Raw genomic sequence first — 12864 nt, forward strand, 5'->3', positions numbered from 1 at the left:
ACCAAGAGAGGGCCTCGATCACACAGTCAGAATTGAGAATTGAGCACAAAAAATATTTGAATGATGGGTCCTATAGTATAAGAGATTAACTGTGGACAGACAGACAGATGAACACACACACACACACACACACACACACACACACACACACACACACACACACACACACACACACACACACACACACACACACACACACAACCAAATGCATGATGTCTCCAAAGGACTTAATGAAATCAACGCACTGGGAAATTAATCTATCGGTTTTCCTCTATTTAAAAACCAGAAATAACTTTGCATATACACGCTAAATTTTTTTGGAAGAGGGTTATGGTGAGACAGTAATGGAAGAAGCACTCAGACCAGTACTTATTTACTTACATGTGTGTAAATGTAAAAGCAGCAGTTTTTACGTAAAAAGTAAACATATCCAAAGTAGCAGAACTCATTGTGAAGAGGAGCAGTGTTGAGATGAGTTGAGCTGAATTACTGCTTAGGAGTAGAAAGAAAGAGGATAAACAAGCACAGAAAAAAACAGACAAGAACAAGAATATAAAGGCACAGAAGCTAGTAAGAAATAAAGAAAAGAAAAATAAAGAAAACTGACAAATAAAGAGCAAAAGAATAGAAAAGAGTAAAAAAAGTAAAGTTAAAGATTGATTGCTTCTGAGAAATACTGGAAGAAAAAGTGGAGACTCTCACACAACAAAGTTTGCCAGTACTTGTTGCATTTCGCTACAAAAAGTAAACCCCTGCTTACAAAAAAACTAGTTGGCTTTATGTTCTGGTACTTTTTCTGTGGAATAAAGAATATAACGCTTATATAACATTTAATCTCTCCTTTTTCTCGTCTTTTACAAGTCTGTCGGGATGATTTGGAAATTGCTTCATTTTAGTGCTCTCCTTCTCGGAGCACTCACATCCCACACTCCATCCTCACCTTACATCACCAACACTGACGGAGGACCCTGTCGCATCTACAACCTCGGCCGTTCAGCAGACTGTGAGGGAAGACATCTCGACAGTGTCCCGTGGAGACAATTTCCATCCACGCTGGAAGTTATAGATCTCTCCTACAACAAACTTCAAGCAGTCCATGCTGACAACTTCCTCCGCCTCCCTCAGCTTCGCATCCTTCATCTGCGGTACAATAACATTTCACACATTGACAATGATGCCTTTAAAAACAACGCGCTACTGGAGCATCTTGACATTTTTAATAACTCCCTGCAGGAAATTCCTGCCACAGCTCTGACTCCTCTTTTGAATCTGAAAGAGCTCTACATGTCCAATAACCTTTACAGACATGCAACTTTGGCGGATAGCTTCTCCAGATTTGTCAATCTCCAATTGCTTTCTATGGGCGGCCCTCTGGTGATGGGTCTAAAGAAAGCTGATTTTCAGCCCCTGAAGAACATCAGGTTACAAAGTTTTGCTATCAAATGTTCCAGAAATCTAAGTTACTACGAGCCTGGAAGTTTAGAAGTCATCCAGACAAAGCAGATGGCCTTTGATATGGCCATAGATCAACTGCCAAATGCTCTCCCTCACATGCTACGTGACCTCGCCAACAAGACCTTTAGCGTCATCCAGTTCCGCAACCTCTTTGAGTTCATGTACTACTTGGGAGAGGAGGACATTTTCCAGGGTTTAAAACACATCACAGCCCAGCAGCTCATCTTTAACAGAGGTAAATTCAATGAGAATCTCCTCAAGATGGCCTTAATAAACTTACAAGTGACCCCTATCAAAAGGTTGAGACTTCAGTACATCGACTTTGGCCGTTCACCCACATTTGATGACAGCGGAGCGGGTTCCAGCATCACAGACCTGGCACTGGATAAGTTGGATCTTTGGTGAGTACCTTCTCATTTAGGGGTATCATGTGCCACGGTGAAATATTATTAATTTAGAACATGCCAGTGGTATAATGCCATATGATGCTAGACATTATGTCTGACAATGCAGTTAACAAGAAGTTTAATTATCAAATTCTAGTGTTTTTTGTAGAGTAAGGCTATATTTTTTAAGTCAAAAATGTATCTAACTATTCATCTTTTGTATACCAAGTATCAGTACAAGGATTTCACAATTTTGCAATCACAAGAGTTAATGCTAATTCAAGCAAAACCCACAATATTTGCAAGATCATAAAACCCTGCATTTTTTTCCACTGGAAGGATTTTTGCCAATTTACCAAATGCATAAACTGCATTTAAGAAGCCAATGTCAAATAAGAGTCAAGCCGCCAAAAACTTCCTTGTAACTTTAAAGCGCAAAAGGATTGTCAAAACTAACCGTTTTGTTTATAGCACAATAGCAGCACTACACGTCATGGCTTATAGCTGACTTTTTGGTACTCCACATTTGGTACAAAAGGCAAATATATTTTAGGATTTTCAATAAACACAAAAAGCTCATTGGGGGACTGAGTGTTTGCTTTACATGTGCACATACAGAGCACTACAAATCTCTATTTCTTGTAGGTATATCAGCAATCCAGACGTGCTGCGATTTGACTGGCGCTTCACCTGGTTCAACAAAATTAAGGAACTGTCCATACGGCATGTGTACTTCAACACCGTGCCTTGTGACGCCTGGGTTGAGATGGAAGCCGTGGAGTTTCTGGATGTCTCCAATAATCGACTGGAGAACGAGTACATCTTCAACCAGCGGTGTGATTACAAGAGCATCATGCCTAGACTTCACACCTTCAAAATAAGCAACAATGACCTGACCAGTTTAAAAGACTTGTCAGCGCTAACAAGGGAGTTCCATCAGCTGCAGGTGTTGGATTTGAGCATCAACAAACTTGGATCTGCTGACCGAAGTCAGGACTGTGTTTGGCCAAAAAATATCACTCGGCTTATCGCTCACCACAATCCGTTGGTGAGTGAAGCCCTCCAATGTCTGCCCACTACGTTACACTACTTGGACCTGTCCTACTGCAAACTGGACCAGCTGGACATGACATATTTTGAGAAAGCCACCAACCTGACGGAGCTCCTGCTGAGTGGGAATAAAATCAAGTTCATCCCATCCATATGGGAAAGTCCGTCGCTCCAGTCTCTGGCTTTGGATGGGAATTCGTTTGGTCTCATAAGCAGGGAATCCTTCCAGCACATGCCTCAACTGTCTCAACTGAAGGCAGGAAACAATCCTTACCACTGTACTTGTGAGCTCCACGCTTTCCTCAAGGACACAATGTCCAAAGGAGGGGTCAACCTCACGGACTGGCCTTGGAACTACAGGTGTTACCACCCAGAGGCCTTGCGCAACACAGTCGTATCCAAATTCGTCCCAAGTCGAGTGGTGTGTGATATCAGACTACTTATCGCCATCTGTGTCGCCACCACAGCAGCCGTGATCTTGATATTGATGCTGCTATGCTACATTTTTGACCTCCCGTGGTACACTAAAGCCACGTATCAGATCGTCAGGGCCAAATACAGAGCTCACAAGGAAAAAGCGGCAGGGGAATTTGGTGCTTTTACCTATCACGCCTTCATATCGTACAGCCACTCGGATGCAGACTGGGTGAGGAACCAGCTCCTGCCTTGTTTAGAGAGCAATGGAAACTCCTATCGTCTGTGTATTCATGAGAGGGACTTCATGCCAGGAAGGTGGATCATCGACAACATCATTGACAACATCGAAAGCAGCCGTAAGGTATCAGTGTGTTTTGTTCATGCTAGAACACAACAATAGAGAATAAAACACAATATAACAAAGCAGTTGTAATCCATGTTTTCTTTCTTTTTCTTCTGCTTCATCCTCAGGTAATAGTTGTTCTCTCCCAGCACTTCGTGAACAGCGAGTGGTGCAACTATGAGCTGTACTTCGCTCATCAGAGAGCGGTGGGAAAGACGTTCGGCGACGTCATATTGGTGGTGAAGGAGCCAATGGATCCCTCCTCTTTGCCCAGTAAGTACTGCAAGCTTAAGAAGATGCTGAGCACCAAGACGTACCTGGAGTGGCCTCAGCAGGTCAACCAGCAGGCGTTTTTCTGGATGCAGCTGAGAGGCGTCCTGGGCAAGCCAACGATGACCCGGAGGAGGCCGCACAGTGTTCAGAGCAGAACATCGTCACTGAGAAGCGTTTCTGTGATTAGGACCCCCGTGGAAGATAGGAACCTAGAAGCAGCAAACCCTAATGCAGACAATGAAGCAGGACGGGATGAGCTTTCAAATCAGAGACACATCCCTGTGGTTGCATTTTGATGAAAAGGTTAGAAAAACAAAGATTATACATTTCTTCAGTGTTGTCTCAGTGAAGGCCTGAACCCAGGTGACCTTTTCGTGTGCAGGGGTTATGCCAAAAGCTGGGAGCAAAAGCCAACGTGTCATTATGATGACCAATAACCCCCCCGTGGCATTCTGTCATGTTACCCCCAGAGGGTTTCGAGCTTGATGCCCTTCGCTCCGCTCTCCCTCTGAGCGTCTCAGCGCCGGGTGGCCAGGCTGACAGCCGCTGAAAGGCCACAAATGAGATCTCCCATGTTGCACTCTGGGTAACAAGCGAGGTGCCAGGAGGATGTGGTGACAGGAGCCACATTGTGAAAGGGCCGTGCTCTGTTACATTCTTGGCCCTTAGATGTATGAGATCATGAGTGATTCAGGGCCCATGTCAAAGGCCACACAGGACATACAATACCTGACAATGAGCCTCTTGCAGGTACAAACAGATTCAAACTTCGGAGGGATTTAGGCGAATTTGCCGCATTCGCCAGTTTTCTGGTATTTTAAATTTTCTTTTCGGTAAAAACACAAATTCCGTTGTAGGAGTCACGTGCAATAAGTCTGTCGTTATCAAGAAAGTTTTTCACTTTAGGTAGTTTATTTTGAAGCAATTTTTAGTATCAAAACAGTCATAATAATGTTGACTTTGCAATTCAAAGTGTAGGCTAGTATAATTCTAAATTTATTCATATTTGTCATCATTAATTAATTTAAATCGATGCTATTGTAAAACACGACAGTATCAAAATGAACATCTAAAACATCTCAAAAACAATTTAAATGATTTCGTTAACAACACTCGTTATTTTTCCCCTTTTCTTAAATTCTACCAATCCTTAAATTCTGCTGTTGACACTGTTAAACATTTAAAGGCTTTCTTCATGGATTTATTGGTGTTACAAGGGTCCAATTTGATTGCTGCCAATTTACTTTCTTTTTTTTTTTTACTTGATCTGATTGTGGTGTTTGTCTTCGTCGTGTGAGGTCACTATTTGCAATAGCTACAGCCTTGATTTTAAATCGATGGAAGAGTTGAGTTGAGCTCACACTGATGATTAATGTTTCTCCAATTTCAAGTGATTTCCCAAATTAATTTTCCTTCTTTTTTTTGCTTTCATATGCAGTATTGAGTCAGTGTTAAAGACATTAAAGACTTTTACAGGTTTACATGTGAGGTCATTTGTACAATTTGCAAATGGCCAGTAGATGACACCCTTGAACTTATTCTTTTCTGGTTGATGTCCCGCAGAGACAGAGAGAGAAAGAATACTGTGAGAAATTTAGAGATTTAAGAGATTGTTTTCTTTGAAAACAAATATATTTATTCTTATCCATATAACTGAAACATAAATGTTGGGAGAAAAGTCATTGTGCGATATTAGGTGCTAAATATGTTGACTGTGCACAAAAAAAGCATGCTCTGTAGTAAATGTTTCTGAGAAAGTATTACAGCTGCCCATGTTATTGTTATTTGATATCTTTATTTTGTTGTGTTTTATAAGATTGTTATTTGAATATTATTGCGTATTTATTTCTAATGATCGGTCAATGTTAAAACTTGCTTGTTAAAAAGCAGAATATTATATGTTTTTGTAAAACGGACATGGTTTTCATGTTTCTTCTTAACTTAACATATTTAAAGTACAGTACATGCCTTGTTTTTATTACTTGTAAAATGCTGGACATTCAAAATGATTGTACTTTTGTATTACCATTAATGGAATAAACGGTTTTAGTCATGGCTGTGTGATTATGTTGACTACTTGTGCATCTCTGCGGTTGGTTTTAGAACCAGTAATCAGAGACGGTTGCTTTGGTTTCCCGCACAAAAGAGGGTTGAGAGGCTTACTTTCACACATCCAGTTGGTCTCAGTTAATCAAGTCAAAGAAAGGGTTTCATCTTTTCTTTTAATCAAACAGAGAACATTGAATCAGTCTCTAATCTGATAAAGTTTCAGGTTTTCATTAATAATGCAGCTAAATTAAATTCTAAAACATTATTTTGTGTCAGGATAAAGCCAGTTCACGAAAGGCAAGTTTATAATCTCAATTTTCATTGGCACCAGGAATAATTACTCCACTTTATTATTTTTAATCAATCCATCCTTAATATTAAGTATTGCGTTGAGCAAATGTTTAACTTTTGATCTCCCTAATGGAGAGCTGAGAAGCCTCTCGAGCCACACAAGACGATCTCATACTGTATCTGCTGCGACTTCATATTTGCATTATTTAGGTTAATTTTTAACTAGAAGCATGCAAATATTCATAAAGCCTTTATATTGGTTATCTGCTTTGCATTCTGTGAAAGGAGAAATTACAGATACCTGGCCTGCTTGCACTTAATTCCTATAAGCACTATCATTTGTATATATATATATATACAATATATATACATATATATATATATTTGATATATATATATATATATATATATATATATATACTATATATTAAGTGTTGAAGTTTGAATGACATTGGGTTTATTTCAATTATTTTATATTGAAGTAACAATGTGTCCGTTTTAGTTTCACTACATAAATATATGATAAGTTATTAAGCTTAAAGCTATAATGGCAAATAAGCTTGAAGTACCAATGTGTATTGTGATTAAAAACTGTTATTTTTATTAAAGAAAATAAGATATCTTCATTTTATCCAATATTTAAATGTATTTCTCTAATAATAAGAAAAATAATAATAAAAAAAATAATATATATATATATTCTTTTTTTTTTTTACTGAATTACATTTATTAAATTACTAATAATGTTTTGAGAAGAAATAAGGAAACACTTTGCTACAACGGTTGTTTCTTATTTTGTTACATATGTCGGCAGGTTGAGTTTAACATGCTGCCTTCAATGCCTTACACTTAAATGGTCATACTCCGTGATATTAGCCATACAAGGAGATGCAATAATAATTGCCTTTCATGGCCCGGGGGCTCACCTGTGCAGCAGGTGATGATGCAGCTGTCTGGAGGGGAGGAGCCTATCTGATTTGGACCCATTTGCATGCAGGTGAGAGGAGCCCATATAACTGATGAGATGAGAGCTGAGGCCACTTCCACCAGCAGCTGTCAGAGTCCAGGTGAGTTCATGCTTGTTTGTACTTATTTGCTATTTAATTCAAATAAAATGAAGTTTAAAAAAAAACGCTTTAAAGACCAGAACGACCAGGTGATAGTTCTGCCAAATAGAAAATGCAAAACCTTTTTTATTTATTCATTATTTATATTTATTTCATTATTTTCTTGTGGAGTGTCATCTGCAGTCTGGTTGTTAACATGTCTCCCCCCCCCAAAAAAAATGATGCGTGCTTTAGTCTCAGTTAATTAACACCAGCTTTTGCAGTTGACATTTCAAAAGGGTTTTTAATTAGCTCCCAGCTCGCAGCAGGAGTGAATGATTAACGGCAATCATGGAGACTAATTGAAGGAATGTGGCTCTGCATCGTTCAGAGGACTGATGTGGAACTCGCTCTCTGACTCTCGAACCTGAAGAGAGAGAGAGATGGTTTGAGTTATTCACATAGCAGACAGGCAGCCCTGCATTATTAATGGAAGCACATCTCTTTTCATATAGATACGAATCATCAGATAATCAAGTATAGATACGAATCAGCAGACATTCAAATGATGAAATGTGACACGCAGTTAGTCCTCGACATTGGGCAGCTTCAGGTAAAGTTCATGTGAGGTAACACAAGGAGATCCGGATCTATTTGATGTGCCAGCTGCCATGCATGCAGGAGGTCTGTCCCTTTTGTGCTGTTCGGTTCATGGAAGGTGGAGGTGAAATGACTCAGCACCCCCCCCATGTGTGGCAGCTTCCATCTCGGGTGTCTGATAGTGAAAGGGCAGGAGGTGTAAGTTTAGATATTTAAACTGTTTCAACTCCTCCACCTGCATTTTTATTTGGCCTCGAGGTGGGTTTGATCACTGTGTTCATCAGTGGCTAACAAAATGTAGTCAAATTTGTTTCATGATTTCATTTATTTCTTAATAAAATGTATTCCAGCTTTTCGATTTTTCTGTGACGTCAAGGGACTTTTTATTCAGTATACCCTTTTAATATGTTGCTGCAATACCCATCTCAATCAGCAGATGGCTGTCTTCCCACATGACAAGACGGAATGTGACAATGTTTGTATGTGGACTTTAAAACACGTTCTTCTTCTCGTTCCCATTTCTAAACGTAAAGGGTCAAACTGCTGGACTCCACTACAGCTGCTGTAAACATGTTAACATTGTGTATAATAAAAAAACAACACTTGCTAGAGTTTAGGCAACAAACTAACTAGGTTATAGTTTAGTAAAATCATCATAGTTAGGCTTAAAATAAGTATGGAAAATGTTTAACATCACTAAGCTTCTACATTACTAAACAGTTTTGGACATGAACACTGGTCTCCTTAATGAAAGTCTTGTGTTTGCTTGACTCGGCTGCCTTTGTGGGTTTATATCGGTCTTTACGCTACGTCGTCAAACTACTGGAGTCTGAATAATGACCTAGATAGGTTAACATTGTAGTTACTTAAAAGCCCGCTGCGTCTCATACAGATGTTAAAGGACGCCTTGTGCTGATGTTTAAAATGGCTGCTAACACTAATACACATAAATGTGTATTTATTGCCGAAAAAGAAACAGGCAACGATAAGAAGCTGGGGCTGAAGACTCTCCTCCTCTCTGTAATGCTGATGGACCAATTTGTTTCCGGGTCACTCGAGGGTTGAGGAGCAAACAAATGAGGAAAACAAGCTTTGCATGTTTCCTGCCTACTGTATTCAATCAGTTTTAGCAGATTAGTGCTATGAGAGGCATGGTGAGATTATTATTTAAGGAGTTCTGTTAAGGTAGTGTAACATGGTGTGTTTAGTTCTACTTCTGTTCTGGAGCCTGTACGTAAAGGTACAGAAGTATTATTAAAATATTCATATTGCAGAATGCAAAATGGCTCCCGTCAGTGCTATTTTTCATAAAATAAATCTAAACTTGTTGGCTAAGTGCAGTGACTTCTGGTTGGTGTAAATGGAGGCCGATAATGTGCAAGAATTTGAAGTACAGACAGGCCAAAGTAGGTTTGAATTAATTCAGAAATCTGTCTTCCATTACATAGTTTTTCCATAGTTATGATATTAAATCATAACTTAAGTTGGACATGGTGCTGTTCGGGACCTTTGCTTGAAGAAATTAAATGTAACTGGACCCAATCTTTTATTTTATTTAAATTGAATACCCCTTCTTTAGAAAGGAATAGTTTGGCAATGTGAGAAATTAGCTTTTTTGCAATCCGTTATGTGTACAGGAATAAACCTTTAAAATCAGCAATAGAAATGAAGTGATCCAATTTTTAATCCTGCTTTATTGAAGTCAAATTTTAACAAAGGCTTCCAGAAGTAGGACTTTTTTATTGTTTTTTTTATTGCAAAAGCCAGACTTGAGATGTTTTAAAGCATCATTTTTTATTTATTTCCTGCACTGCCTAAAATTAACAACAAATCTCTCCACTGACAGAAGTCAATAGTTTGACAGATTAAACCAGAGTTTCAGAGATGAAAACAATAACCTGGTTGCTCAGGGCAAATCTAAGCACACAGAATGTCTCATTTGTTTTACTGTCAGAAAAAGTTTGTATGAAGGAAAGAGGCTGAATTGTTTTTATGTACTACAAAGTAACATCTTTGGTTACAGCAGTATTGTTTTTTTTTTTTTTTTTTTTATGTTCCTCCCACTGAGTCATTAGATCTTCCTGCACTGAGAGCTAACGGAGGCTGCTGGTCCTCCGCATACAGATCTTTATCACACTCTGACCTCATCTTGAATGATTTGTTCTTCTGTCGTTTGTTTTTTTTCCACAGTGGAAATCCACAAATTTGCTGAAAAACCATTTTCATTATGACTTAAACTTTCTGTAATCAAACTGTTTATTTTCAATCGTGTCTCTGTTCATTTCTCGTCCTAGGCATTAATTGAAAGACAGAAAAATGAGTTCCCAACTGCAAACTGCTATGGAGGGCCTCATCGCTGTGTTCCACTGCTATTCTGGAAAAGAAGGCGACAAGTACAAGCTGAGCAAAGCCGAGCTGAAGAACCTGTTGCAGGGCGAACTCAAAGAATTCCTGGCAGTGAGTATCTGGTTGACTGTGACCAAAAAGTTTAGCATCAACTCACAATATACTGGAATTTCTAACTTCGATATAATACCTTGAAAAATAATCGTATTTTTCGATACCGAAGGGGAAAATGGACACATTGAGGGCTTAAAATATGAGATTTCTTTAAAAAAAAAGATAAATAGCGGTGTTATAACTCGCTGTCAGAGAGAAGAGACACAGCTGGTGTATTAATACAGTGGGAAATTAATATTTAAACGGTTCGATACTTTTGATTTATATACCAGTAATGTACTGCTATTGAATGTATTTATTACGCTGCTCTGGGTAGATAAATTGTCAAACCACAGAAAATTTATTTTCTTAACAGCATAAACCTCCGTAGTATGATTCTCCCTTGAGACATTGTTTTTGTTTGGCCGTTCTGGGCTACCGTAGATATGCCGAAGGGAAACTGTGCCTTTAGTAGATATGAAGAGTGAATTCTGATCCAACTAAAACTACTATTCTTATTTTCAGGTCATAGAGTAATTAAAAAAATATACAGATGAGAAGAGTTTCTATAAAACAAATGTTGGCTGCACATCCATTAAGCTCTTAGATCCAGGGAAAGCCATACAGGCCTTTCTCTGTTTTTTAAGGTCTTACAGTTGGTTGAGAGCAGCAGAAACCGACTCGTCATAACATGACCTGCAATTGTTAGGGAAAAGCTGCTTTCTTTCCTCAGCTCTAAGAAAAAAAAAAATGTAATAAGGTTTTAAAGTGTGCAAGAACCTAATTACAGTAATCGTTACTTGATGTGTTTGTACATGACTTGTCAAACAGGTCTAGAATTTTGTTCGTACCTGAGGAGAAAATTCTGTGTAATGATGGAGAACGTGAGAAAATGTAATATTGCTACGATTACCGTATGTGTTAAGAGCTGAGCTAGGGTATATTACTTATATGGTCTGTTGCGTTTTGGTATGGACTATAGAAGAACGGTTAAAACAGTGGCTGCGTTCCTAATATAGTTGTTTTTAGAGAACATTCTGGATCCGTGATGAAACTGACAGAAAGTCGTCTCTCAGAGGAATAATTCGCAAATACAAATCCCCTACTTCTTCAGCGCCATGGATTGATCACTACAAGGCGCTGTCAGGCTACCAGAGTTTCAGGACAAGGGTTGAGTACCAGTGATTCCAACTTTGACAAACCCCAGTCAGATAAAAGATCTACTACAAGGGTCCTATGACGGGTCAACAAGGTTTTTTGTCTTTTTTCTTTCATCATTATGCTTCTGTTTCAGGGCAGCAAGGACCCCAATGTGGTGGAGAAGATAATGGGTGACCTGGATGAAAACCAGGACGGTCAAGTGGACTTCCAGGAGTTTGTCGTTTTGGTCGCTGCACTGACCGTCGCCTGCAACGAATTCTTCATAGACAGCCACAAGAGCTGCGGGAAAAGCAAGGAGCACTGAAAGTCTAATATTTCACAATTTAATCAATAACCATTTCTTCACATCATATCAATCAATAAGTGTTGCATCTTAATCACAGCACCTTGTAATGTAACAAAATATACACCAGCGCAAACCTCTTAATGTCTTCCATCTCAATAAAGATGTCATCCTGTTTTCACGCGTCTCGGCTGGACTCATTAATAATAATAATGAACATTTTGCAGACACATTACAGAAGTCTGGTCCCTCAAGCAAATTTGAAGACTTCACTAAAAAGGTCTTGCATCCAGATTGCTTCGTTCCGCTGTGCTGTGAAAGTGGACTACAACAAGACGTGATCACATGTAGAACAGACTTGATAAGCTCACTTGCATCCTTGAGCACCACCCAGTGTCGGGTGGAGGCTACTTCATGTCAGCCAGGGGTCAAGGTCCTGACGTCTTCTTCTTCCTCCCAATTCAACAGAATGCACTCGTCCAGCTGCTCCGCTCTTTGAGTTTTATTCTGAAAGGAAAAGATGCTGGTAGACTAAATGACCTGGAGGCTCTGAGACGGTCCTTCATTTAGACACTCAAATGTCACTTTGACTGGCAGATAAGACATTTATTGAAGCAGCACACTGAGCTTTTATGAAATTATGAGAGCATTTTCAATCTGAATTCCTCTCTGAATTGGTCTCGTCGAGTTTCATAACATTCATACATCAGGTACTAAAGGACTTTTTCCCCCACAGAGTGATTCAATAATGCATTTCCTGTGAAATGAGATGCCTTCTAGTAGGAAACTTAAACATATTGAGCTGCCTGTGAAAGTTATGCTATTCATATAACAAACTACCTATAACATAACGGCTACATGTCAACCCCAATTTTTTTTTTTTTTTACAGTTTTGCACATTCAAAATTCAACTTTCAGCAAAGGTTAGGGCAACACTAAATGATTATTTTCAGTATTAATATAACCTTTCTAGTAACACAGCAGAAATCATGGCAAAATGTCAAGTTCATTTAGTTTTCCCAGAAACAAAAGTAGCATTCAAACCAAAAGATATATTTAAATCCATACACT

At 38.9% G+C, this 12864-nt stretch overlaps 2 protein-coding genes across 2 annotated transcripts; both read left to right on the top strand.

The window, feature by feature from the left end:
- The first annotated feature begins 870 nt into the window (after positions 1 to 870).
- tlr18 (toll-like receptor 18) lies at positions 871 to 5939 on the top strand. The gene is made up of 3 exons (XM_054621028.1): positions 871 to 1856; positions 2487 to 3669; positions 3780 to 5939. The coding sequence occupies exons 1-3, from the start codon at positions 871 to 873 to the stop codon at positions 4218 to 4220; spliced, it is 2610 nt and encodes an 869-aa protein (XP_054477003.1). The 3' UTR covers positions 4221 to 5939.
- A 1292-nt stretch (positions 5940 to 7231) lies between these two features.
- s100a1 (S100 calcium binding protein A1) lies at positions 7232 to 11950 on the top strand. Its single transcript, XM_054621566.1, has 3 exons — positions 7232 to 7331; positions 10205 to 10367; positions 11644 to 11950. Exons 2-3 carry the CDS (start codon positions 10227 to 10229, stop codon positions 11812 to 11814), a joined length of 312 nt encoding a protein of 103 aa, XP_054477541.1. The 5' UTR covers positions 7232 to 7331; positions 10205 to 10226; the 3' UTR covers positions 11815 to 11950.
- Positions 11951 to 12864: the final 914 nt, after the last annotated feature.

Source organism: Anoplopoma fimbria, chromosome 20 (assembly GCF_027596085.1).
Source record: "Anoplopoma fimbria isolate UVic2021 breed Golden Eagle Sablefish chromosome 20, Afim_UVic_2022, whole genome shotgun sequence".
Lineage (NCBI taxonomy): Eukaryota > Metazoa > Chordata > Actinopteri > Perciformes > Anoplopomatidae > Anoplopoma > Anoplopoma fimbria.

Bases quoted from the DNA above. Each gene is read 5' to 3' on its own strand.
- tlr18 (XM_054621028.1), top strand. From the start codon at position 871: ATGATTTGGAAATTGCTTCATTTTAGTGCTCTCCTTCTCGGAGCACTC. The intron at 1,857-2,486 runs GTGAGTACCTTC...TATTTCTTGTAG, and splicing joins CTGGATAAGTTGGATCTTTG to GTATATCAGCAATCCAGACG. The intron at 3,670-3,779 runs GTATCAGTGTGT...CTTCATCCTCAG, and splicing joins ACATCGAAAGCAGCCGTAAG to GTAATAGTTGTTCTCTCCCA.
- s100a1 (XM_054621566.1), top strand. From the start codon at position 10,227: ATGAGTTCCCAACTGCAAACTGCTATGGAGGGCCTCATCGCTGTGTTC. The intron at 10,368-11,643 runs GTGAGTATCTGG...CTTCTGTTTCAG, and splicing joins AACTCAAAGAATTCCTGGCA to GGCAGCAAGGACCCCAATGT.